The sequence below is a fragment of the Penicillium taxi genome (assembly GCF_028828555.1).
Source record: "Penicillium taxi strain IBT 34144 chromosome Unknown utg000001l_segment0_segment0, whole genome shotgun sequence".
Classification (NCBI taxonomy): Eukaryota; Fungi; Ascomycota; class Eurotiomycetes; order Eurotiales; family Aspergillaceae; genus Penicillium; species Penicillium taxi.
In genome coordinates, this window is record NW_026643203.1 from 197,576 (window position 1) to 218,430 (window position 20,855).

At 47.4% G+C, this 20,855-nt stretch overlaps 9 protein-coding genes across 9 annotated transcripts; 2 read left to right on the forward strand and 7 right to left on the reverse strand.

Moving 5' to 3' along the window:
- Positions 1 to 227: 227 nt before the first annotated feature.
- On the reverse strand, positions 228 to 2,531 carry N7495_000078 (uncharacterized protein; the record flags this gene model as incomplete). Its single annotated transcript, XM_057202748.1, has 1 exon — positions 228 to 2,531. The coding sequence occupies one exon, from the start codon at positions 2,529 to 2,531 to the stop codon at positions 228 to 230; it is 2,304 nt and encodes a 767-aa protein (XP_057066821.1).
- A 1,249-nt stretch (positions 2,532 to 3,780) lies between these two features.
- On the forward strand, positions 3,781 to 4,187 carry N7495_000079 (uncharacterized protein; the record flags this gene model as incomplete). Its single annotated transcript, XM_057202749.1, has 3 exons — positions 3,781 to 3,836; positions 3,893 to 3,982; positions 4,046 to 4,187. The coding sequence occupies 3 exons, from the start codon at positions 3,781 to 3,783 to the stop codon at positions 4,185 to 4,187; spliced, it is 288 nt and encodes a 95-aa protein (XP_057066822.1).
- An 862-nt stretch (positions 4,188 to 5,049) lies between these two features.
- N7495_000080 (uncharacterized protein) lies at positions 5,050 to 8,484 on the forward strand (the record flags this gene model as incomplete). The annotated part of the gene is made up of 7 exons (XM_057202750.1): positions 5,050 to 5,173; positions 5,230 to 5,245; positions 5,300 to 5,322; positions 5,378 to 5,495; positions 5,549 to 5,648; positions 5,707 to 8,042; positions 8,103 to 8,484. The coding sequence occupies 7 exons, from the start codon at positions 5,050 to 5,052 to the stop codon at positions 8,482 to 8,484; spliced, it is 3,099 nt and encodes a 1,032-aa protein (XP_057066823.1).
- Positions 8,485 to 9,014: 530 nt separating this feature from the next.
- Positions 9,015 to 9,960, reverse strand: N7495_000081 (F1F0 ATP synthase subunit 5; the record flags this gene model as incomplete). Its single annotated transcript, XM_057202751.1, has 3 exons — positions 9,015 to 9,218; positions 9,305 to 9,619; positions 9,796 to 9,960. 3 exons carry the CDS (start codon positions 9,958 to 9,960, stop codon positions 9,015 to 9,017), a joined length of 684 nt encoding a protein of 227 aa, XP_057066824.1.
- A 555-nt stretch (positions 9,961 to 10,515) lies between these two features.
- N7495_000082 (Mob1/phocein family protein) lies at positions 10,516 to 11,585 on the reverse strand (the record flags this gene model as incomplete). Its single annotated transcript, XM_057202752.1, has 4 exons — positions 10,516 to 10,757; positions 10,816 to 10,949; positions 11,010 to 11,103; positions 11,174 to 11,585. The coding sequence occupies 4 exons, from the start codon at positions 11,583 to 11,585 to the stop codon at positions 10,516 to 10,518; spliced, it is 882 nt and encodes a 293-aa protein (XP_057066825.1).
- An 862-nt stretch (positions 11,586 to 12,447) lies between these two features.
- On the reverse strand, positions 12,448 to 13,369 carry N7495_000083 (uncharacterized protein; the record flags this gene model as incomplete). The annotated part of the gene is made up of 3 exons (XM_057202753.1): positions 12,448 to 12,471; positions 12,508 to 12,860; positions 12,919 to 13,369. 3 exons carry the CDS (start codon positions 13,367 to 13,369, stop codon positions 12,448 to 12,450), a joined length of 828 nt encoding a protein of 275 aa, XP_057066826.1.
- A 349-nt stretch (positions 13,370 to 13,718) lies between these two features.
- N7495_000084 (uncharacterized protein) lies at positions 13,719 to 15,089 on the reverse strand (the record flags this gene model as incomplete). The annotated part of the gene is made up of 5 exons (XM_057202754.1): positions 13,719 to 14,041; positions 14,291 to 14,669; positions 14,731 to 14,835; positions 14,907 to 14,972; positions 15,054 to 15,089. The coding sequence occupies 5 exons, from the start codon at positions 15,087 to 15,089 to the stop codon at positions 13,719 to 13,721; spliced, it is 909 nt and encodes a 302-aa protein (XP_057066827.1).
- Positions 15,090 to 16,299: 1,210 nt separating this feature from the next.
- N7495_000085 (putative intracellular protein transport protein (Sat1)) lies at positions 16,300 to 18,919 on the reverse strand (the record flags this gene model as incomplete). The annotated part of the gene is given in 5 exon segments (XM_057202755.1): positions 16,300 to 17,180; positions 17,233 to 17,692; positions 17,706 to 18,335; positions 18,374 to 18,456; positions 18,472 to 18,919. 5 exon segments carry the CDS (start codon positions 18,917 to 18,919, stop codon positions 16,300 to 16,302), a joined length of 2,502 nt encoding a protein of 833 aa, XP_057066828.1.
- A 595-nt stretch (positions 18,920 to 19,514) lies between these two features.
- rrg9 (mitochondrial ribosome assembly protein RRG9) lies at positions 19,515 to 20,363 on the reverse strand (the record flags this gene model as incomplete). The annotated part of the gene is made up of 1 exon (XM_057202756.1): positions 19,515 to 20,363. The coding sequence occupies one exon, from the start codon at positions 20,361 to 20,363 to the stop codon at positions 19,515 to 19,517; it is 849 nt and encodes a 282-aa protein (XP_057066829.1).
- Positions 20,364 to 20,855: the final 492 nt, after the last annotated feature.

Genomic DNA, 20,855 nt, shown 5'->3' on the forward strand with positions numbered 1-20,855 from the left:
AAGGTGACTCGGGTTGCAAGACCTTACATCGAAGAGCCGTCTCGTGACACCTGAGCAGTCATTTGAGTGAAAGCCTACTGTATTTTAGGACTGCTATTGCCAGGGAAAATAGTAATCATTAATGTCGCGGCCTTTTCATGAAAGCCTACAGCGACTAGTATTGGATTCATTTCGTTTACGTTCCCTAGTAAAACACTCAAAGTCATACAAGACATCTAAGATCATCATCAACCCTTCACATCATCGGCGCTGTCACCGTTGAAATCACTGACACTACTACGTCGAAGAGAGAGAATGTTCTTATTGACCACTTCCTCAGCAGCTCGTTCAGCAGTTCGCTCGGCAGCACGCCAACGTGTGACCGCTTGCTCGACATCCTCGAACATTTCCCTAGAATCTTGGATAATACCGCCCTCATCTGCATCAGCTGATTGGGTACTTTCTCGGGAACCACGGTCGTTGCTCATGGGGAATGTAGGTCCAAAGCCGCGTTCTGGGACAGGGTTGTACATGATAGCGTTGGCAAACATACGAATCAGCTCTTTTTCCAGCTGGGCTGAGTTCACAATGCCCTTTGGAGGCATCAAATCCTCACTTTTTGGCAGCATGAGCACGTTATTTTTATACGGAGACCCTGAGGTGGCGGGAGACTCGCCGTCGCCTGCAGGTGTGCTGACAGCCTCGGTTGCAGCAGCCACTGCTTTGCTGCCTTGGTGGACTGCGGATTTGATGGATTTCAGATCCTGGGGTCGGTAGATAAGGTCATGATAACCTGGTGCATCTCGCTCGCCAAGTGGTTTGGCGAAAATGGAAGCAAGCTTATGCGTGGTCACATCATTCATAATTGGCGCTGCTGTCCGGTGGAAGCCGCGCGTACACATGACATATCGTGATGTTTCGACTTTTGGAACATCAGAGAGATTAGACTCTTGGTCCAATACTTCGCTGGGACCTCGCTTGCGTTTTAGGCGCTCTTTCTGGGTCTGTTCACTCGCGCCTTTTCGGCGTCCTGATACCATATCTTCCTGCAAGGGAGATGTATCACGCGATAACACTGACAGACCACGACTCTGGGTAGAAGCCGAACTAATAGCACGCTTTCCTCGAGTGGTAGAGGATTTCTCAGTCTTTATATTTATTAAGGGTTTGCTTTCTGTTTCGGCTGCGGTCTGGCCGCGTCGGGTCTTTCTTTCGCGGGGAGTAGAAAGATCCATTTCGTCTCCAGAAGGAGCCTTCTCGCTGATAGGGCTAACATCCTCAGGTCGTGGACGGGCCGGTGAAGTCGGCGAGTGCGGAATACTAAGTCGAGGGATTCGTTTCCATGGGGTCGAGGAACCCGGCGTATCAATGGAGAGACGTGGTCGTGAAGAGGACAAGGGGATCACCACATTCGGTGTTGAAATACCAGGTCGGCCAATAGAATTGCTAACAGACCGAGTAGTTTGGGCCGCGAGTGGGGTACTTGGAACAGTAGATGGGACTAAAGGACTGGGTTGTACTGCTGGTTGCTTTCCAGTTGCGGGACCTGTTTGTGGTGTGACGGTGTTGGGAGAGATTGCGGAAATTGCGGAGTATGAAGAATGGGGAGGCGGATCAAGCTGCCACTGCTGAAAGCTTGATTGGATTTGAGTAGCTTGAGAGTCAAATTGGGTAATAGCCGACGCTTTGGTGGAGGGTAGTTGTGATGGATGAGGTGGCGCGCGTGGTGTTGAAGGCGTTGCCAATGCCAAAGGAACAGCGTGTTGTGTTCGAGGGGCAAGAGGAGGCTGAATTGAAGGGTTAGGCACAGTCTGAGCATGGAGTGACTGCACTGGCGGTTGTATTTGAGGTGTTTGAGCTGCAGGATTGATAGGAACAGGCTGGCGCGGTACTTCTGTGGGAGCTGGTGCGGGTGCAATTGGCTTCTCTAGTATTTGGATTGGCCGAGGTTGTTTCGCTTGAGGTGTTGTAGCCTGTACAGAAGCACTCGTATTTGTGAAGCCCAGTTTCAAATCCACATTCGCCGTGTCAGTCCGCTCAGCTGTCGCAGTAGCAGGAGGTGTTGCGGCAACCAGGCTAGATGGCTTATCTTCTTCCGTCCGGAGGCGATCGACCTGATCCTTGATTTCCTTATACTTCCTCTCATCATCCCTGATCTCCCTGGTCATGATATCCTTGTATCGTGCATAAAGATGCGAAACAAGATCGGGGATCAGAGTCGCATGTGTAAAGCCACCGGGGAGCTCATCTGGTAGCGGACTAGAGATCTTGCGCTTTTTCGGGTTGCTTGGGCTTTGGGTTTCGGTCGGCTGCCCATTAGGGCCCGCTCCCATTTCGCGTTCGAAACCATCGCGTAACAATGTCGCGTAAAGATCCTCCAGGGCATCTGGACTCAGGCGATCGGCACTGAATCTACTATTTTGACGCACTAATGGATTGTTGCTAAGGATAGCTGAGATGGTTGCGAAGCTCGCCGGGCGTACATCGGAAGTAGCCAGGGATTGGAAGAAGAGTAGGGACTCAAAGGGAGTGTACGCGGACAGAGGAGGCATACCCCATTGCCCGCCCAGTTGGCTGTTGGGGAGAAAAATTTTAGAAATTGGGGCCACCGTAGTGGAGAGGTTAAGGGAAGGAATCGTAGCGTGGAGCGGAGCGTGGGGATTGGGAGATGACGCGAAGATTCAGAAACCGTAAGCTCAGGAAGGGGAGAACGCGTTGTTGACCTTCGAGAATCTCGTGTGGGGAAAGAGAGAAGGAAATCAAGAGCTACAGGTGGATTCCTCGATTCTCGTCTTGGACACCTTGGAAGTTGCAGGATTTGGTGTATCGTTGGTTACGGTAAATTACACGATCACGTGCCGTTAAACTCACGCATGCGGTCATTTTTAATAGAGTACGACTAGTACAATACCAGAACAGTATCAGCTTAGAGGGAAATAAGCAGTATAAGGAAGTATATAAACTTAAGGAATGTATGAAGAGAAAATATCAACAATTTTGTAAATCCAATTAAAAAAGTCATCCTCAAAAAGACACTCATTTCTATCATCCTGGACTCCTCCACCTCCGTTTAATGTAAATGAACCATTCGTCCCAGTGAAAGAGACTTTCACCCCTTTTCCATCGTCTCGTCCCCTCCTAAGTGGAGAGCTTTGTAGCCCCTGAGAGTCTTTCTCCTAGCTAGATTAAATAGTCACCTCCGATCGTTTCTTAATAGCGTTAGAAACCCCTTGTAATACAGTGATGGACATGGTGGATATTCTTTAGACCTTGACGTTTACTACGACTAGTCACATATAGTCCGTGTGTGCAAGATCGTCTCACCTCTTTTTTTCCCTCTTCACCCCTCTCTCCAGCTCTTGACCTTCCTAGCCAACGTGTACCCTAATCCGCTATTGATCCGTGCATTCTACCAATTCCCATTCCTTATTCCCTTCAAGGTAAATTTCACCTCCTTGACCCCCCTGTTGTGAAAGGGGGGCCCGCTAAGTGTGGTTCCGAAGTATAAGCACGGCCTCGACAGAACTGACATGTCCATACAGTGATCGCAGACATCGTATTCTTTCACGCTTCCGTTTCTGGATCATTCTTTGTGACGATCCCTCGTTCCGATTCCTAAATCGTCGATCTTCGATCTCCCTTTATCCCTACGCATTTCTGGGCAAGTCGTGGTGGTGCCCCGCTCCGAACCAGTCGCATACCCTACACCTCATCCGCTTCTTCTCAAGCCTTGGGCCCTCGACAAGCAATTACATAAAGGAACAAAAACTAAAGACCAAAGACCGTGGCGACTTGACCAAGATGTCCCAATCTCAAACAGAACAAGAGTGGAAGCCTACAAAGCTGCGGCCTCAGTCGTACGTGTCTCCCACTTAGCTCCTTTCAAACAGTGACGTTGACGACAGATTGGCAGGACCATGGCACAAGCTTTCTCATCGGCATTGGATAGTGCCTTCCACTTGGACACGGATGTCGGCCACCTCTCCCAGACAGTTGATCAGAAGTCAGTATACGACCATGACCTCGGAGTCTTGTAGTCATCAAAGCTAACTAGATTTAACGATAGAAAGCAACAGATGATGATTCAAAGCCGAGAGCTCGAGATTCTTCAACGGCGGATTCAAGAGGCTGAAGAGCGTCTCAAGAAGCAACCTTTGGCTCAGGCAGCCAGAGAGGGTCAGACAGCCGGTAAGGGTGACTCTTTTTGATCATCCCGATACATTAAACCTCCAATTCTTGACGTTTTATTATACATATCTTAATGTGGGCGGGGCTGATGCAGAAAGTTAGCTCAAACGTCCAACAAGTCATCGGAGCAGAAGGAAGGTGCATGATTATGATCACTTTCATGCGATCCGAGTGGCTTATGTTTTATTCTTCCCAATTTCTATTTTTATACCTGCACGGAGCAGGAACAGCAGGACCATAGGACTATTCGAACATCCATTGACCTGCAAATGTCTGGGCTCTACTTTTTCTTTTCTTTTCTTTTCTTTTCTTTTCTTTTCTTTTCTTTTCATCTTTTCATCTTTTATTCTTTACATCCTGGAGCTGTTTTCTTCTCAGGTAGCATATGTGATATCATTTTTGACGGAATATCCTAGGGTCAGGGTCTAGCCTCAGGGCTCCAATGTTATATGGCGCATCGAAACTAGACAAGCTACACGGAATTCCAAGGTTACGGTCTAAATTAGTTACGGTGTACAGAGTACCTGAGAGGCTAGTCTATAATGACTAGAGTAACTAAATACAGGAGATAAAGCAGTCTAGATTGTGACATAGCCAATCATTTACCATTTGAACAGCTCAGTCCGCCCAAATGCCGTCATTATCCTTGCTTTTCTATCTTGTGGAGTCGGAGTAACTCTTCCCCTCTTCAACCTTCGATTCTACTCCCTTTTCTCTTCTTACTCTCTTCCCTCTTCAACTCTCCACTCCTATCTTCTCTTCTTCTCAAGCTCCTGCTTTCTGCGCTCTTTTGTTTCAATTTATTCCTGGTGTTACCCCATTCTCCTCAATTGCTAGACTACTCCGCATTCCGCATCCGCATTCCTTGGGTCCACCATCACCATGGTGTTGATCGACAACCACGAGATTCTCAGTGCCGAGGAGAATCGCTTGAGGGAAGATCGAGAACATACTCGCTACTGGAAGAAATGGGGTCCTTATGTGGCCGAACGACAATGGGCGACCGGTTAGTTTGCTGGACAACGCAGAGCTACATTTGACTAATGACCTCATCATTGTTAGTGCGCGAGGATTACTCGTAAGTCTTAGAATTCTAACGTTCTATATCCCAGGACTGACGTATGATATTCAGTGATACTGGAGATGCTTGGAGCTGTAAGTTCAACTTGGATGACAAAATCGGTGATCACTCAAACTGACCGATCTGTAGACTTCACTCATGATCACGCACGGTCGCGGACCTTCCGATGGGGTGAAGATGGAATTGCCGGTGTTTCTGACACCCACGGATTGCAGAACATTGCATTTTCTTTTTGGAACGAGAAAGAGTAGGTCGAGCCCTATAATTACAGAAAGAGGACCTGGACTAACTCTTATTCAGCGATTTCCTCAAGGAACGCCTTTTCGGGCTGTCCAACCCACAAGGAAACCACGGCGAAAGTATCAAGGAAGCCCACTTCCATGTCGATAATACCCCCACAGTACGTGCACGGATCTATCGTGGGCACTAGCGCTCATGCTAACCCCATTCTGTTGTAGCATTCCTACATGAAGTTTCTCTACAAATATCCCCAGAAAAAGTTCCCCTACGAGGATTTGGTCGAAGAGAACGCTCGACGATCGCGCGAGGAGAAGGAGTATCAGATCCTAGATACCGGAATCTTCGAGGAGAACCGATACTGGGACATCTTCATTGAGACTGCCAAGGAAGCTGACGATGAGGAAGATTTGATCTTCAGAGTCATTGCATACAATCGAGGCCCCGATCCGGCTCCTCTTCATATCGTACCTCAGGTGTGGTTCCGCAATACCTGGTCATGGGGCTACGAAAAGCAAAAGGCCAAGCCATCTATCACTTTGGATGGCCCGCGAACTGCCAAATCTGATCATGAGAAATTGGGAGAGAGATACGTGTCCTTCGCCCCCTCGCCGCCTATTGGATCTAGCGAGGAAGATATCCAACCTCAAATGCTCTTCACAGATAATGAAACAAACAATGCGAAACTCTGGGGTACCAAGAATGAGCAGCCCTACGTCAAGGATGCCTTCCACCGCCACATTGTCGAGGAAGAGAAGGATGCGGTCAACCCGGCCAATGAGGGTACTAAATTTGCCGCATGGTACGCATTCGACGAAGGCGAAGGAGTTCCACCTGGTGAATGCGCCGTCGTACGTTTCCGCTTCTCGCGTAAGAAGGAAGAGTTTGTGGATGAGGCAGTGTTGGACGATGTCATCGAACAGCGTCTTTCTGAGGCCGACGACTTCTATCACCATGTCAGCCCGCTTCCCATGAGTGAAGATCTGCGCAACATTCAGCGACAGGCATTCTCTGGAATGATGTGGTGCAAGCAATACTACCACTTCATCTGGGACCAGTGGAGTAACGGTGACCCAGCTGAGGTTCCTCCTCCTCAGGGGCGAAAGGGCATTCGAAATGAGCAGTGGCGCCATATGTATGTCGACGACATCCTCTCCATGCCAGATTCATGGGAGTATCCATTTTTCGCTGCCTGGGACACTGCATTTCACTGCATCCCATTGGCTATGATAGATCCTGACTTTGCCAAGAAGCAACTCGATCTCTTGACCCGAGAATGGTACATGCACCCCAACGGCCAGCTTCCTGCCTATGAATGGAACTTTGGAGACGTCAACCCACCAGTGCACGCGTGGGCCGTGTTCCGCACCTTCAAGATTGAGCGTAAGATGTATGGCCGGCAGGACTTGGATTTCCTGGAGCGTGTCTTCCAAAAGTTGCTCCTGAACTTCACCTGGTGGGTGAACCGCAAGGATTCGGATGGCAAGAATGTCTTCGAGGGAGGCTTTTTGGGTCTTGATAACATTGGACTCTTCAATCGATCGGAGCCTCTTCCGACAGGTGGTGTTCTTGAGCAGGCTGACAGCACAGGCTGGATGGCTTTCTACTGCCTCTGCATGCTCAATATCGCTCTGGAGCTTGCTAAGCATCGTCGAACTTACGAGGATATTGCGTCTAAATTCTTTGAGCACTTTATTCTCATTAGTGATGCAATGACCTACCGGTCCGGGGAAGACAACATCATGTCCCTGTGGAATGAAGATGATCATTTCTATTATGATGCCATATCATACGGTGGCCCATGGACTCAACAGTTGCCCATTCGGTCGTTGGTTGGGCTGATCCCCTTGTATGCCGTACTGACCCTCGAGCCGGAAATCATCAACAAGTTCCCTTCATTTAAACGACGACTTGAATGGTTCGTGGAGAACAAGGCAGATGTGGCCGAGCGTAACATTGCCAGTATCAAGAACCGCGGTAAAGACGACCGACTCCTCCTAGCACTTGTCAGCAAAGATCGGTTGGAGAAGATCCTGAAGAGGATGCTCGATGAGACCGAGTTCTTGTCCGAGCATGGTATCCGATCCATGTCTAAATTCCACGAGAAGAACCCATACTCGATGGATGTCAACGGACAAAACTTCTCAGTAGGATACGTTCCAGGTGACTCAAACAGCTCTCTCTTCGGTGGAAACAGCAATTGGCGTGGTCCTATTTGGCTCTGCGTGAACTTTCTGCTTGTGGAATCCCTCCTCCGCTTTTACATGTTCTACGGCGATTCGTTCCAGATCGAGTGTCCGACCGGATCAGGCGATTATATGCATCTGGGCCACATTGCCGAGGAGCTTCAGCATCGGATGCAACATTTGTTTGCCCGGAACCAGGACGATGGTCGCCGTGCCTGCAACGGCGGATCCGATCTGCTAGACTTTGACGAGCACTGGAAGGATTACATGTGGTTCAACGAGTTCTTCGATGGCGACACTGGTCGTGGTCTGGGAACATCGCACCAGTGTGGCTGGACTGGATTGATTGCCAAAATCATCCACGATACTGGGTAAGTCCTTAGATTCTTTTATAAATTATACAGACCAGTTTCACTGACTATTCATCCAAGTATCAACTGCCGTCTCCCCCACACTCCCCGTGAGCCATTCGCCGCAGCCTCCCACTACTTCGACGACATCTTTTCAAGGTCTGCACGTGGTGGTCGAACCCCTGGCCCGTCAACAGTTCGTCGCTCTTCGACTAGTAGATCCCTTGGCAACAGGAGTGACTTCGCCTCCAGCATTGCCGGCGATATGACACCCTCGACCTCACATTATCTTGACGAAAATGAGAGCACTCCGCTTAGTCGATGCGGTAGTAGCAGTGCATTGACAAATGGTAATGGTGAGGAACACCACATGCACAACTATGTCGAGAGCCAGCTGCAGCGTGTGCGTAGCTCAGCTTCGTTTGGTGCTTATGAAGACGAATTTGAGGCCCGGAACGATTAGGAAAATGAGGCCGTTTAGTCGGTTCCTCTATTGTGAGTACAACAACTTTTACTTTTGCATTTCATACAAATAGCCTTTCGAAGACAAGTTGTTTGAAGGTGATGGGGCTTGAGTTAGAACTTGTTGTCTGCTGCCGCTGGTATATACGACTTACATTTTTCACAAGACTATTTCATATCGGGCACACTCTTATCAGGACCACTCATTTCGGATCAGAATATTAATACCAAGAGCGCATTACATTGTCCCATTCGGGTAGTTTAATTATTTTTGAAGATTCATCCACTAGACTGCCATTTGAATAAGCTTGGAGGCTTGATTAGTAGAGTTGACTAGCTATCGGAGCAAGTAAAAATATAGAAAAAATGAATTGTGCATTGTGCATTCACAGATAATGGAAACAAACGGAAATGAAAAAGACAATAGGAAGGAAAAACCTCCTATCCCCACTTTCAAACGCTACCGTTCATGCGGGACGGGATTTCTATAATCTGACCACATCCCACACAACTTCTCAGGCTATTTTACATTTACAAAGCATCGGTCAAAGCCTTGTTCAACTTGGCGATCTTGGAAGAAACGCTGAGGTCGACGGTGCGGTCACCAATCTCGACAACGAGTCCACCAACAAGGTCGGGGTTAACCTTGGTGACAACCTTGAGCTTCTTGCCCTGGCTCAGCTCGGACTTGGAGACGGCCTTCTCGAGACGGTTGATGGTCTTGGTGTCGAGTTCCTGTGTGTAGGAAGATAAGTATATGGTACGGGTTGTAATTGAGTCTCTGTGGAGCATTATGACGAGTCTGTATGGGTTGACTGTACCTGAGCGCTGGTGATGTTCAATTCGATCTCACCACGGTAAGCACCCATCAGGGTAGCGAACTTGTCGCAAACACCCTCGAGGGAGCCAAGGCGGTTGTTCTGGGCCAGAGTGTCGAGGAAGTTCTTGAGGATATCGGCCTTGTCGGCACCGGCAATCTTCTGGAGCTCCTCAATGATCTGCTTCTTGTCGGAGTTGGAAAGGGTCGGGGTGCCGAGGATGGAGGTGAGCTTCTTGTCGGCCTTCAAGGTCTGGTTGAGGTTGGCAATGGCCTTGGCGGTGGAGTCGAGAGAAGCAGACTTGGAAGAAGCAGTGAACTATGGAGCGGGAAAAGAATGTTAGATAGTGAATTGATTGGATATCAGGGTTGTTGTGCCGAAGTTTCGTCTTGAATGTAAATGGCAGACAAGTGGGCAAGGGTCGGGGGAACACGGAGTGGGTAAAAACTGCAAGATTGCGTCGATCTGAACGTTGCATTGGATCGGATTCATACCAGAGCAGAGGCGTAGGTGCCGTCAACACCGAAAAGAGCGACTGGGGGGCGGACTTCCTGGGCGGCCGGGGTGGCATAGGAGCGCAGGCCGTTGAAGGCCAAGCGAGGCGCGGAGAACTGTTGGGCAGCACGGAGGCCGGAGCGGGCGACGCGAGAGGACATCATCTTGGAATTGGTGTGAGGAGGGCCTCGAGGAGGGTGGAGTTGAGATGTGGTGAGGTGCGAGCGACGGGGTCGGAAGGCTTGCATGAAGATGCTGAAGTTCAATCCGACATCTTCCTGGTCACGTGGATTGAATGGCTGATGTAATCCGCAACACATGCTAGTTAACTAGAGTTAAAAAATAGTCAACTTAACAAATGAAAAGGCACAATTTGTTAGATTTTAATTTGTTATTTGATTTTCTTTTATTATGTCCAGATCCGAGTACTACAGATATGACGAAATTTACCGGATATGTGGGATTTGACCAATTATCATAGTAGCAAGTATTCTATGTGGGTAACAGTTGACTCTTTATCCAGAGTAAAAATACGACAAAACGCCAGGGCCACCCATAATCATAAGTCATGGATGTAATTAATGCATGAGTTGCAACCTAAAACGCCGTCGAAGATCCAATCTGCCATTCAAACGTCAAAAGATTATGGCTTCAGGTCAAAAGGGGGCAGCATCCTAATGCGTCTAGTAGTCACAACTTCTTTAAATCTCGGTGATTATTTAGTCGCTTCGCAGCATGCTGTCGACTAGGTCGCCGAGCGGACCCCAGAAATCCTTACCGCTAGCCAATCTATGCTCGTCAATGAACAAGACATAGTGCTTGAAGCTAGTGTTCATGTGCGGTTCGAGGCCGAGATGTACGATAACCGGGTAGTGATGACAGTAGACATGTGCGTAGACACGGTACAGTCGCTTGAAAATCTGTCGGAGGAGACTAGGGAAGGTCTTTGGAAATGGTACGCCTGCGAATAAGTGATACGTTAGCGATGCTGTTGATAAGCGGGAAATGTGAATGCTTACCGATTCGGCTAGGGAACATCTGCTCGTTATCGATATTGCTCTGCACCCAGCTCATCAGGTGTTCAATATACTCGGGTGCGGACATCTTGGTAGGTCGCTTGTAGTTCTCTGAATCTTGCCACAGGTACTCGAACCTGCACATTGTGAGCCTAAATCAAGAACAAATAAGTCGCATAGACGGGGTTTGATCTTACTCGTCGGTTGCCTTCATCTCCGGACATGTCTGTGGTGAACAGAATTCAGTTATAGACCCATAGAGAAGGTTGATCTGATTGTAGAAGTCGACAACTGAAAAAGACGCCAAAGGCATCAGTATCGTTCTGCATATGACACATGATCAAGGCGGGTGGACTCTTACTGTTAACCGCAAGCCATTCATTCAAATCTTCTCCCTCGGGGAGAAGGACTGCCTTGCGCAGACTACCACTGCCCAAGGTGGCCTCGGCGAATTGTCGTAGTTGGTAGCTGTTCGTGCCCTTGACAGTGGATCGGGGCTTGAAGGGTGCTCTCGTGCGCGCATTGCTGGGAGGTGTTAGTTCAAAGCAGCCTTCTCTAAGTGCGCGTACGGCTGGCGAAAGATATGATGGGGGTTCCAGAAAAGGAATGTGTGACGTGCGAATTGTTTGGGCGAGAACAGAGGGGCTTAGGCTTAAAGAGGGAATTTGCGCCGACAAGGATTCACACTCGGGGTCCGGGGTAGAAGGGTTATGAATGAGGGCAGGGGTAGGAACAGGGGTAGGGACAGACATTGTGGTGATGAATGAAGCCATCTTTCAGAGAAAAGATTCCTTGTTATTTGCAGGCGGCGGGATGAGTGATGCACTGCTGATCGTGACCTGCATTCCGATCAAGGATTAATGTATTTCCAAGGTTAAGGAATGAAGGGAAACAGTCCTTACCTCAGCGGCTTGACGTGAGAATAACAGAAGGGGGACGGAAGATCGGAAGAAGATCGTAGGGGAGGTTAAGTGTAAGGGAGATGTTAGTAGTTTATCGGTTCACGATAAAACGGATCCGATCTCATGCGTTGCCCTAGTTACCGCCCTATATAAAATTGAGCAGATCTAGATCGTACAATACCTCTTATCCTCCGTAAGATTAAAAATATCTAGCAAACAACAATGTGCTGTTTTTCATAAGAGAATGTGGTACAGAGGTAGTAATTAGGATAATTAAAAACGGCAGTGTTAAAGATTTCCAAGCTCAAGTCAATAGAAATGGAAGGACCGTCACTCTTACTTAGTAATGCCATATCAATGTTAACTAGTGAAGCTAAGACCAACACTGAAAATGGGAGGTTTCAGTTGATCGCCCCACGTTGCGCAATACTAAGCTGTGTTCTTCTTACAGAGCAATTTCCTTTGGGATAGTACTACTGTAGTCTTCCCTTCGGAATAACTCTGGGCCTGGAGCTGATTCGATCCAGAGTCTTAAAAATGTGATTTTGGAGTCGGCCCTAGAACATTTCAACAGACAATTTATACAGTTACTCAATATATATTTATATTGAAATTGCCAGGTTGTACGCCGAGAGTTATAAAAAGGCGGTAAGCACTAACTACAAAGATAGAAAGCACCTAGCATACTTCACTTCAATTTTTCAATGCCCTTTCCCGACACTAATGCACGGTCCTAGACAATACGATCAGCACCGCTCTAGGTGCATGAGACTGGAAATGTTGGAAGACTTACTAGTAACCAAGTTGGCAAAAATGTGGAAAGGAACCATGCAATGGAACTCATCTTCCCTCGCCAGGTTAAACCATTAACACCACCGAGAACATCATCTACAACTCTCTCGGCGAATAAACCAGGAGGCATGCTAGTATCCAGTAGTCCCTCCCCTGATGCATTTTTCATGATATCCTCAGAAGCTGCCTCCCACAAGGAACCTTCGGGCAGCTTGTTAACAGGATGATTGGCAAATATATTCGTTCCTATTATTCCCGTCATTATTGTCATGACATTCACACCCAGTGGTGCCATTTCCAGACGCAGAGCCTCGCCATATGATTTTATCGCGGCTTTAGAGGCATTATAAAAAGCTATGACATGTGAGCATGGAGAAGATAGAGATGAATGACTTGGAGAGTCTAGACTCACAACCCCATGGTACGCTCAAAACTGCAGCAATGGAACAGACATTGACAATGGTACCCCCAGATGCAATTATTAGCGGCGAGAATGCGTGAATAGTGTTGACAGAGCCCCAAAAGTTGACGTCGAACAGTCCTCTTGCATACTCCAGCTCTGTATCCAAGGCAGGCCGCACACAGGCTTGTCCCGAGTTGTTGACCAGATAGTCCAGCTTTCCACCTGTGGTCGTAGACACAGCTGCTACAGCAGCAGCGATGCTGGAAGTAGATGTTACATCAAGTTCCAAGAGTGTAATCATTGGTCGCTTCGCCAGATGCGACATCTTCGATAATGAACGAGCTGTTGCGAAAACGTGCAAGCCACGTTGATTAAATTCCTCTGCCAATGCAGACCCAGCACCACCGGCACTACATCCCGTAATCAAAACATTTTTGGGTCTGTCTGCTGCTGAAATCATCATGAGGTTTTTGCTCGAAATTATGTGGAAAAGAAAAAGAATGAAGATGTCAATGAGAAAAGGGCCCAGCTTCAGTACCTAGATACGAGGGTTGGCTTGACTCTCGGGCCTCCCGAGGTTGACAGCATCATGCAATACTTACATATTAAGTACAGGCGCTTGCCCTGTTTGAATATTAGTACCTGATCTTATCTTAGCTTTATACTAGCACAATCTAAGAATCGTCTTTAGCGTACGAAACTGCCAAGCGGGGAAAGGTGAGTGATTATTACCTAGGTAGACAGTAAACAGTGGTACAACCTTGGAATGATAATATGAAAAAAATCCATTGATTGTACGACATGAATCGTTACATCGAGTAACCGTCCCTTCTCGGAGAATGGACATCAACAATTCTTTCTTGGCTCTCACAAGCCAGACTCCCAAGAGTCAGACTTTCTAGATCATTTCTTTTCCCGATCTTCTTCTTCCAAGGATGTTGGTCCAAGGGAATCCCGGCTTGATCCTGGCCGTTAATCCACTCGCCAGTCCGGGTTTGGTATCGAGGGGTTTTATTGGAAGATCCAAAGCCAGGGAATGATCTTAATAGGACTCGCATCGATGGGAGAGATCCCGTGATTAGGGCAAGCGAAAACTCAACATTCATCCAGATGAGCGGTGTGGCTCCGGCATCTAAAAGAAAAAGAAAGAATGAGCAATGAAACTTTTGAAACATGTTTTGAACCCACTTGGGAAATGAGTCTTGTCAGCTGTCAGAGTTGGGCACGTACATGTAAAATCTGTGGTGTTGTTTTGATAACTTAAATAGGGCAGTCTGGCCAATCCAGCAGCACAAGCCACCAGACCTATACTCATATACTTAAGTCAGCTCAGTCGGGGGGAAATCAAAAAGAGAACATATAAACCCAGAAGATAACCTACCCAGTGAGAATAGAATGATGATCGAAATTCGACGTTGGAATGGCATTTGCAGCTTCCAAATGGTCGGAATCGGCATTGTAATGATCACAAGGTCAATGACAAACATCAAAACACCCTGGTACATCTCAATACCAAACAGTGTGTTCGTAGAGAAACATTGACTACCCGGAAGTGACTTCAAGTATGCAGCACGTACTGGCTTGCATTGAAGAATCCAGGGTAATTCTCCAGAGATCGTCAGGAGAACCAGAAATACAATGATTCCATGACCATACCAGCGGATGAACTTGGTTGGGAAGACGCGCATTATAAAGAGGACCAGGCTGGTCTTGACAGTCGAGGCAACGAACAGGTAAGTGCAAAGGGACACATAGACAAGCTGAGATTGAATCAGAGTTAAACTTTGGAATAGACGAGATGGCATGCATCAAAGCACGTACATATTCCATGGTAGGGAAGTCATCCTCCGGGACTTGATTCTGGTGGCTTCCAATGCCATAAAAGGTGAGTGAAATGGATAATGCGGCAAAGAACAAGACCCATATCTAAGTAGTTTTCACAACATCAGTTTCTCTTTGCAGTAAGACGATTGATTGATTGCATCACAGCCACGTACAAGTGCCATTACGACAAAAATGTCGTCGAGCCCGAAGGCACGAGTGACAAATTTCCTTAAGTACAGCTATAGAGCAAAGATCATTAGCTTCTAAAGATATTCAGCTGAAAAAGAGAAAATTCAGGCGATTTCCAAGGTTAGGCATACTCTTGTTGTGCACACAATCAGGGCTGCGCTAGCCATCGTCGCAATGATTGCCCTAACAGCTATCACCATAGTAATCATATTGTGCCAGTTCGGGACCAATTCGGTCTACCAAGCGGTCAAATCAGCTGCAGGTCTGACTTGTCCAATTCAACCGCCTAGAAGTAAGATCATTCGAACATCAAAGGATGTGTTTGAGTTTGATATTGCATTGACTCAAGTCTTCAAGGTTAAACTTCTAATGTTGCCAGAAACAAGACATCAGAAATCCTTAAAGGCTACATGAGAAAGCGCCAGCTGCCACTCGAATCGCTGAATCCATATGCAGAGCATCGCCTCCGACTTTTTCGCAGGATTATCTCTAATGTACATGTATTGAGAAGGTGGCGTTTGAGACTAATGCGAAGCTAAAAAAAAAACGGCACAACCTCCACGGTCTCTTCGGTCAGATATGTCGTAGTGTGACAAGAAGTTTCATGATGACTGCCAAAGGTACATCTTCAGCGAATAGATATTGGCCCGATTGGGTCGGTGTACTTCATTTCTACCTTGTTATAGGTGGAAGGTAGCGAGCTTTGGATGCATCAACCTTGGAAAACAATCTCCACTTATTAGTTGAACGGAGTCGTGCTAACCCTGGAATCTTAGACTGCTTAGTCGGTTTGTATGCAACCCTACAGGGATATTTTGCACGGTCTTTTGCACGCCCTCAGGCCCTTGTTGTGCGGGGCGGTGGGCCCATTATTCAACTTTCAAATACAAAGTAATATGCTGTCGAAATAAGACATAGAAGTTATTTATAATTCAAGCTAACCGGGATCTAAATCTTTGCGGGAAACTATTGATCTAGCTTCTATAATTTCAATGATATCAACAGGGCATTTGGAAGTTCAATTCCAAAATTCCAAATACTACGAGGTACAAGTAGACCAGATTGACATGCAGTATGGTATGTACCTAGTAGGTATCTCGTGTTTTCGATTAGAATCCCACAATATCTTGGAAATGATACGTCGACTTTTCCAATGAGCAGTGAAAAACAAAAAAACGAAGAAAAGCAACCTAGTACTATTACTTTATAATCACGATGTGTCTATAATAACAGGTTATGTATGCATCGAAGCTGTCAGCCCGTTAATGCGGGGCCGTATACTCCATAATGATGAGAAGGAATCCATTAGCAAGACCTCCCCAGTGTACAAACGTATCCACGAATGGGATGGGGGAATATGTAAAAATCAAAATAGCCTCAAATAGGATAGCCCTCTTTCTCTTCAGGTAAAGGTTCTCGCACAGTCTCGCCGTATACCGTGAGGGGAATAGAAATTTCAAAGGATTCACAGCCTAGATGCTCTATCGCAGACATCACTTTTCCTCGATCATCCGACGATATAGTTTCAAGTAGCTGGGTCCCAGACAGCCCAGATCCCTGCTCGTTAGGTACGTTTGGAGTAACGAACTCGAACCGCAAGTCCCAGTCAAGTGTCACACCACTAGTTAGGATTGTAGGTGTCGCAGAAATAGGGATGGCAGGGCTAAAGACTACGCGAGTTGCGTAAAGCGTATTCTCGAACAAGGATGCATGGATTCGTCGCGTTGTTCGATGAATGCTTGCGACTGATCGAACGGCCAGAGTGGGGACAATTTTTTCCGACGTCTCAAGTGAGGCTCTCACGGCGTAACATGGGATAGAAGCCTTGTCGAAATCCACAGTGGCGATAATGGTTTCTCCAAGCCGGTGAACTGGCCGATTCAATACCACCACGGCAATACGCTGCCCGTCGCGAGCAATTTCGAATCGATTTGGGCTGCGCCGTGACTGCGCTGCCTGGTTGCTGCGGAGGATTGCAAAGTCGATGATGTCTTTACATGATAATGCATGTGGAAGTCCATCATAACTTGGCTGTCTCTCGGGCACAACCCCTGGGGGGTATAAAAGATTGGAGCGTGCACGCTGGTCCAGGATTTCATCCACATAAGAAAGAAAATCTCCTGCCGAGTGCCATTGCCCGCCGATGCTTGGGGTTTTCAAATCCAGAGTTGTATTTGACCCGACTTTGTGAACTTTGGCTTCATCTCGCAGAAGCACATATGGTGACATCAAATCATGACCAAGAACATCTCCCTTCTCTGTAAAAATATTAAAACTTGATTCAAAACGGGGTTCAAGATGTAAGCCTACCATTGACGCCGCTATATACCCGAAAGGGGATATTTATACGATTGACTCTTTGGGCCTCGTTCGGCCCGCTTGGTCGCTGCGTACCAATGACCAGGTTGTAGGCAATCTTAATGGCCTTGCCTTTGTGACTTGCTGGAAGTCCTCTGGGTAGACTGAAAGAGAAGGAATATGACTGTTCCTCCCCCGGTGCAAGTCGTAAGTCGACAAAAAGAAGCGATTGTGGAGTAGATAGCAAAGGGATGGAGCGTGACGAGGCAACTCCACGCATTTCTCGAAGACCGTCAAGCTCATTGTTGGAAATTAGTCCATTGATGGACTCCTCTATGGCGTTCCACTTCAGCGCTCCCCAAAAGCCACCACCTTTGCGGCGCTCAGAGCTGGCTTGGCTTGGCCGTCCTGGTAGTCCACCTGTGCCTGGGTGGCCACCCATAACTCTCCTTCCTTTTGACTTCGTCAAAGACTGATTGATTGACCAAAGACCCATCAACGGTGAAGGAAGCGCTGATTTGCGCATAACCCATTAGGAGTGACTGATTATTATTATTATCGGTTAGTCTGGTCGGCGATGCCACAACGCTTGAGTAATGACGTGCATGTCGCGCTGGAGGTGGTGCCCGTGCTCCCTGGCTCGAGTAATTGGTATATTCAGAGGCCAATGTCTCGGTGGAATGATCGCTGGCAGAATAGAACTCGCCACTACTGCGACTTCCATTCACGCTGTTGGCCGATATTACTCGGGCGAGTTGTTGATGTGCCGGAGTAGACAGCCCCAACGCATCTCTGGATGGACTCTTTCCTGGAAAAACGGTGCTTTCGGCTGATGTGGGCGAGGGAGTCAGAGCGGGGCGATAGTGAGGGTCGGTTGTTGGAGGGGCAGACGGAAACTTGAAATCGAACTGAGGCGGTTTTGGTCGTCGGTATGGAGGACGTGATGGCTCATTTGGAGCGAGAGGACTGATGCCATTGGATCCCAGACGGCTGGATCTATCGAAATGGGTAGTGTCGACCTTGAGATTGCCGGGCGTGGACTCGTTTGGCGACTCTTCAAGTGAAAAAGGGAGAACGGGAGTTCTTGCCACTGTATATACAGCCAACGTTAGCCTCTAGTATCCGGTGAATATCCAGAACTATTCACTAGTACCTTTTCTATAAGAATCATCATAGCTATCGTGCCTCCTGGGGGTGATTTGGAGACTCGCCGAGCGCCCGTGACTCCTGGGCGGCCTTGTTCGATTCAACTGCGGAGAAGAAGCGTTTGAAGGTTTAATTTCGCTATCAATAGAAAGAATTGACACGGATCGTTTGTGTCTGTCGCCCGGTTGCCATCCTCGGGGAGTAGAGGGGCTACTACTTGGGGGAAGCTGTGTGAGGCGACGAGTGGGGAGCTCAGGGACGACACTGTACGCTGCGGCTTCCTCTGCGAACTGATGGAGTACGATCGTCGTCCTGAAAAGAGACTTTGAGGATTTTTGAAAGAGAAAAAGGAGTCGGAGTTGGATTTGCCTGTGTGGTTCCCTACGTGGTTCGCGACTCGAGATACCTTCCGCTGGTGCTGGCCGCCCTCAAGATTGCTGGCTTCAGATTCAGTCTTTGCGACGTTCTTGAAGGTGATAGTGCATTCCACATTCTCCCCTGCAAATATTGTCTGGTCCTTCCACTTCACAAAGACCTGGATATTTGAGGGCATGGCGGCGCGATGCCAGCATAAGGGCCGATAACGGTCTTCTCTGTAGATGGAAGATGGAAGAACGTTAGTCGACTGTCAGTTGAAGGAAGTTTTGGCTTAAGAAGCGGGCCAGAAGTCGAAATCCATCATATTGAACGAACCATGGAGGTGTGGAGGATGGAGCTATGCTAGGCGGAGATCGAAGGAGTTAAGGTCAATTGCGTGTGGCGCCTCCACAATTCGATCTGCGGGCCTCGAATTTTAGTATCAACAACGGCTTTGTTCAAATGTTTGTAATTATATGAAAGACCATGAACGTACTTGGGCTCTTTATTTAATTGAAATTTTCTGTGGTTTTTCCTCTACTTAAGCACAGCTTCTTGATCGATGAAGAGTGGAGAGGCAGCTTTGTCCTAGCCGTTCAATGGTGGAAATGATCTATAGATTCTCCGTATATGTATGGAGTACATGAACTGACATAAAACATTCATGGATGAGCAGCCTAAACCAAACAGTCGATCAATGCTTTTTTAGATTGTAAATAACCAGCTTTAAGTGATCATTCCTCGCTTCCTGATGCAAATCTAATATGAAATTCCAAATCATGGTAAGACTATTATTTCTGATTCTGATCTTGGAATTTGTCTTGGTCTTTGTCTTGCTTTTTGCCCTTGTCCTTTTCCTCATCGTATAAAATTTTATGATCGGATAGCTCGGTTGAAGCATCAGTTGGCTTTCGAAGACCAAGCTGAGCCATATGGGCCCAAATGCGATCGTGCCGCTTCTCCCATCGCTTGCGACGATCTTCCTGCTCATTTGCTGATGGTCTCCATTTGCTCTTGAGAATCCGACGAATTGACTCAGGGGATATTTTGAATTCTTCAGCGAGAACAGCAGTTGTGAAGTGATGGGGCGCAGTTGCGTGTAGATGACGAATTCCTTCAAGTGCATCGGGAGAAAGCTTCTTGGGGGGATTCCAACCAACTGGAAACTTTTTGTCTAGAGCTCCTTTCTGCACTTGCCAAGGCTCTGGCTTTGACTTCTCTTTGGGTTCTTTCTTGTCCTTATCCTCGGGTTTGCGATCTCTCCAGCGCCCTTTGTCTTTGTGGTCTTTTTTCTTCGAGGGATCACGGCTCGTCTGGTCTGGTTTCACAGAATCACGATTCTTCCCGTCTGGTTTCGTAGACCTTAAAGGTCTTGATTCGCGAGATGATGACCTCCCTTCTTGCTTTCGTGGTTCTGATATATTATTTTGCAATCCATGTGACTGTGATATCTCATTGGAAGTTTCGATCTGGACCTGGCGAACTCTGTTTGTCGTGCTGAGGCATCTGAGATGAGGTTTTTGCGGAGCTCGAAAAAAGCTAGTAACCGGAAAATACGTATTGGTGGATAGCTCAGAAAAGAAGACGCTGCGTAAAGCGGTCGGTAAGGCCAGCTTGGCCGACACAAGACATTGTGCCATAGTATAAGGTGATACCTGTAACCCAAGGTAGATAGATGATTTATAGCAAAGGAGAAGAATATGGAAGAAATGACCCGCGATAAGATAAGTAGTGACACCTTCAGATTCAGGTGTCAATATATGGATGGAATACGGAGTAGGAGTACTCCGTACTCACCTCGGAATTCTACTCAAGACCATAGACATAATCTGACAGTTGGCAGCCAAGCTATTTAGTAATCCTGGACTAATTAACTGAGTGTTGACAGCTGTCTTCCATAAGCCCACTTTTATAAAGTACCAGAGGTAAACGGCGGTGAGTGTGAGATATGTGTAACTATATTTAATCTTCATCTTGAACCCTTCCTTCACTCAGAACTAATCTTGTAAGCCTTCTAAGTTGGGCAATTTGACGTCCTTAGCTGTATAAAATAATAAAATAAGTAGAAAATTCAATGGTTGATGATACCGAGCGAATCTTCCAGATCGTGATTCCCAGCAACGAGGTTAGCG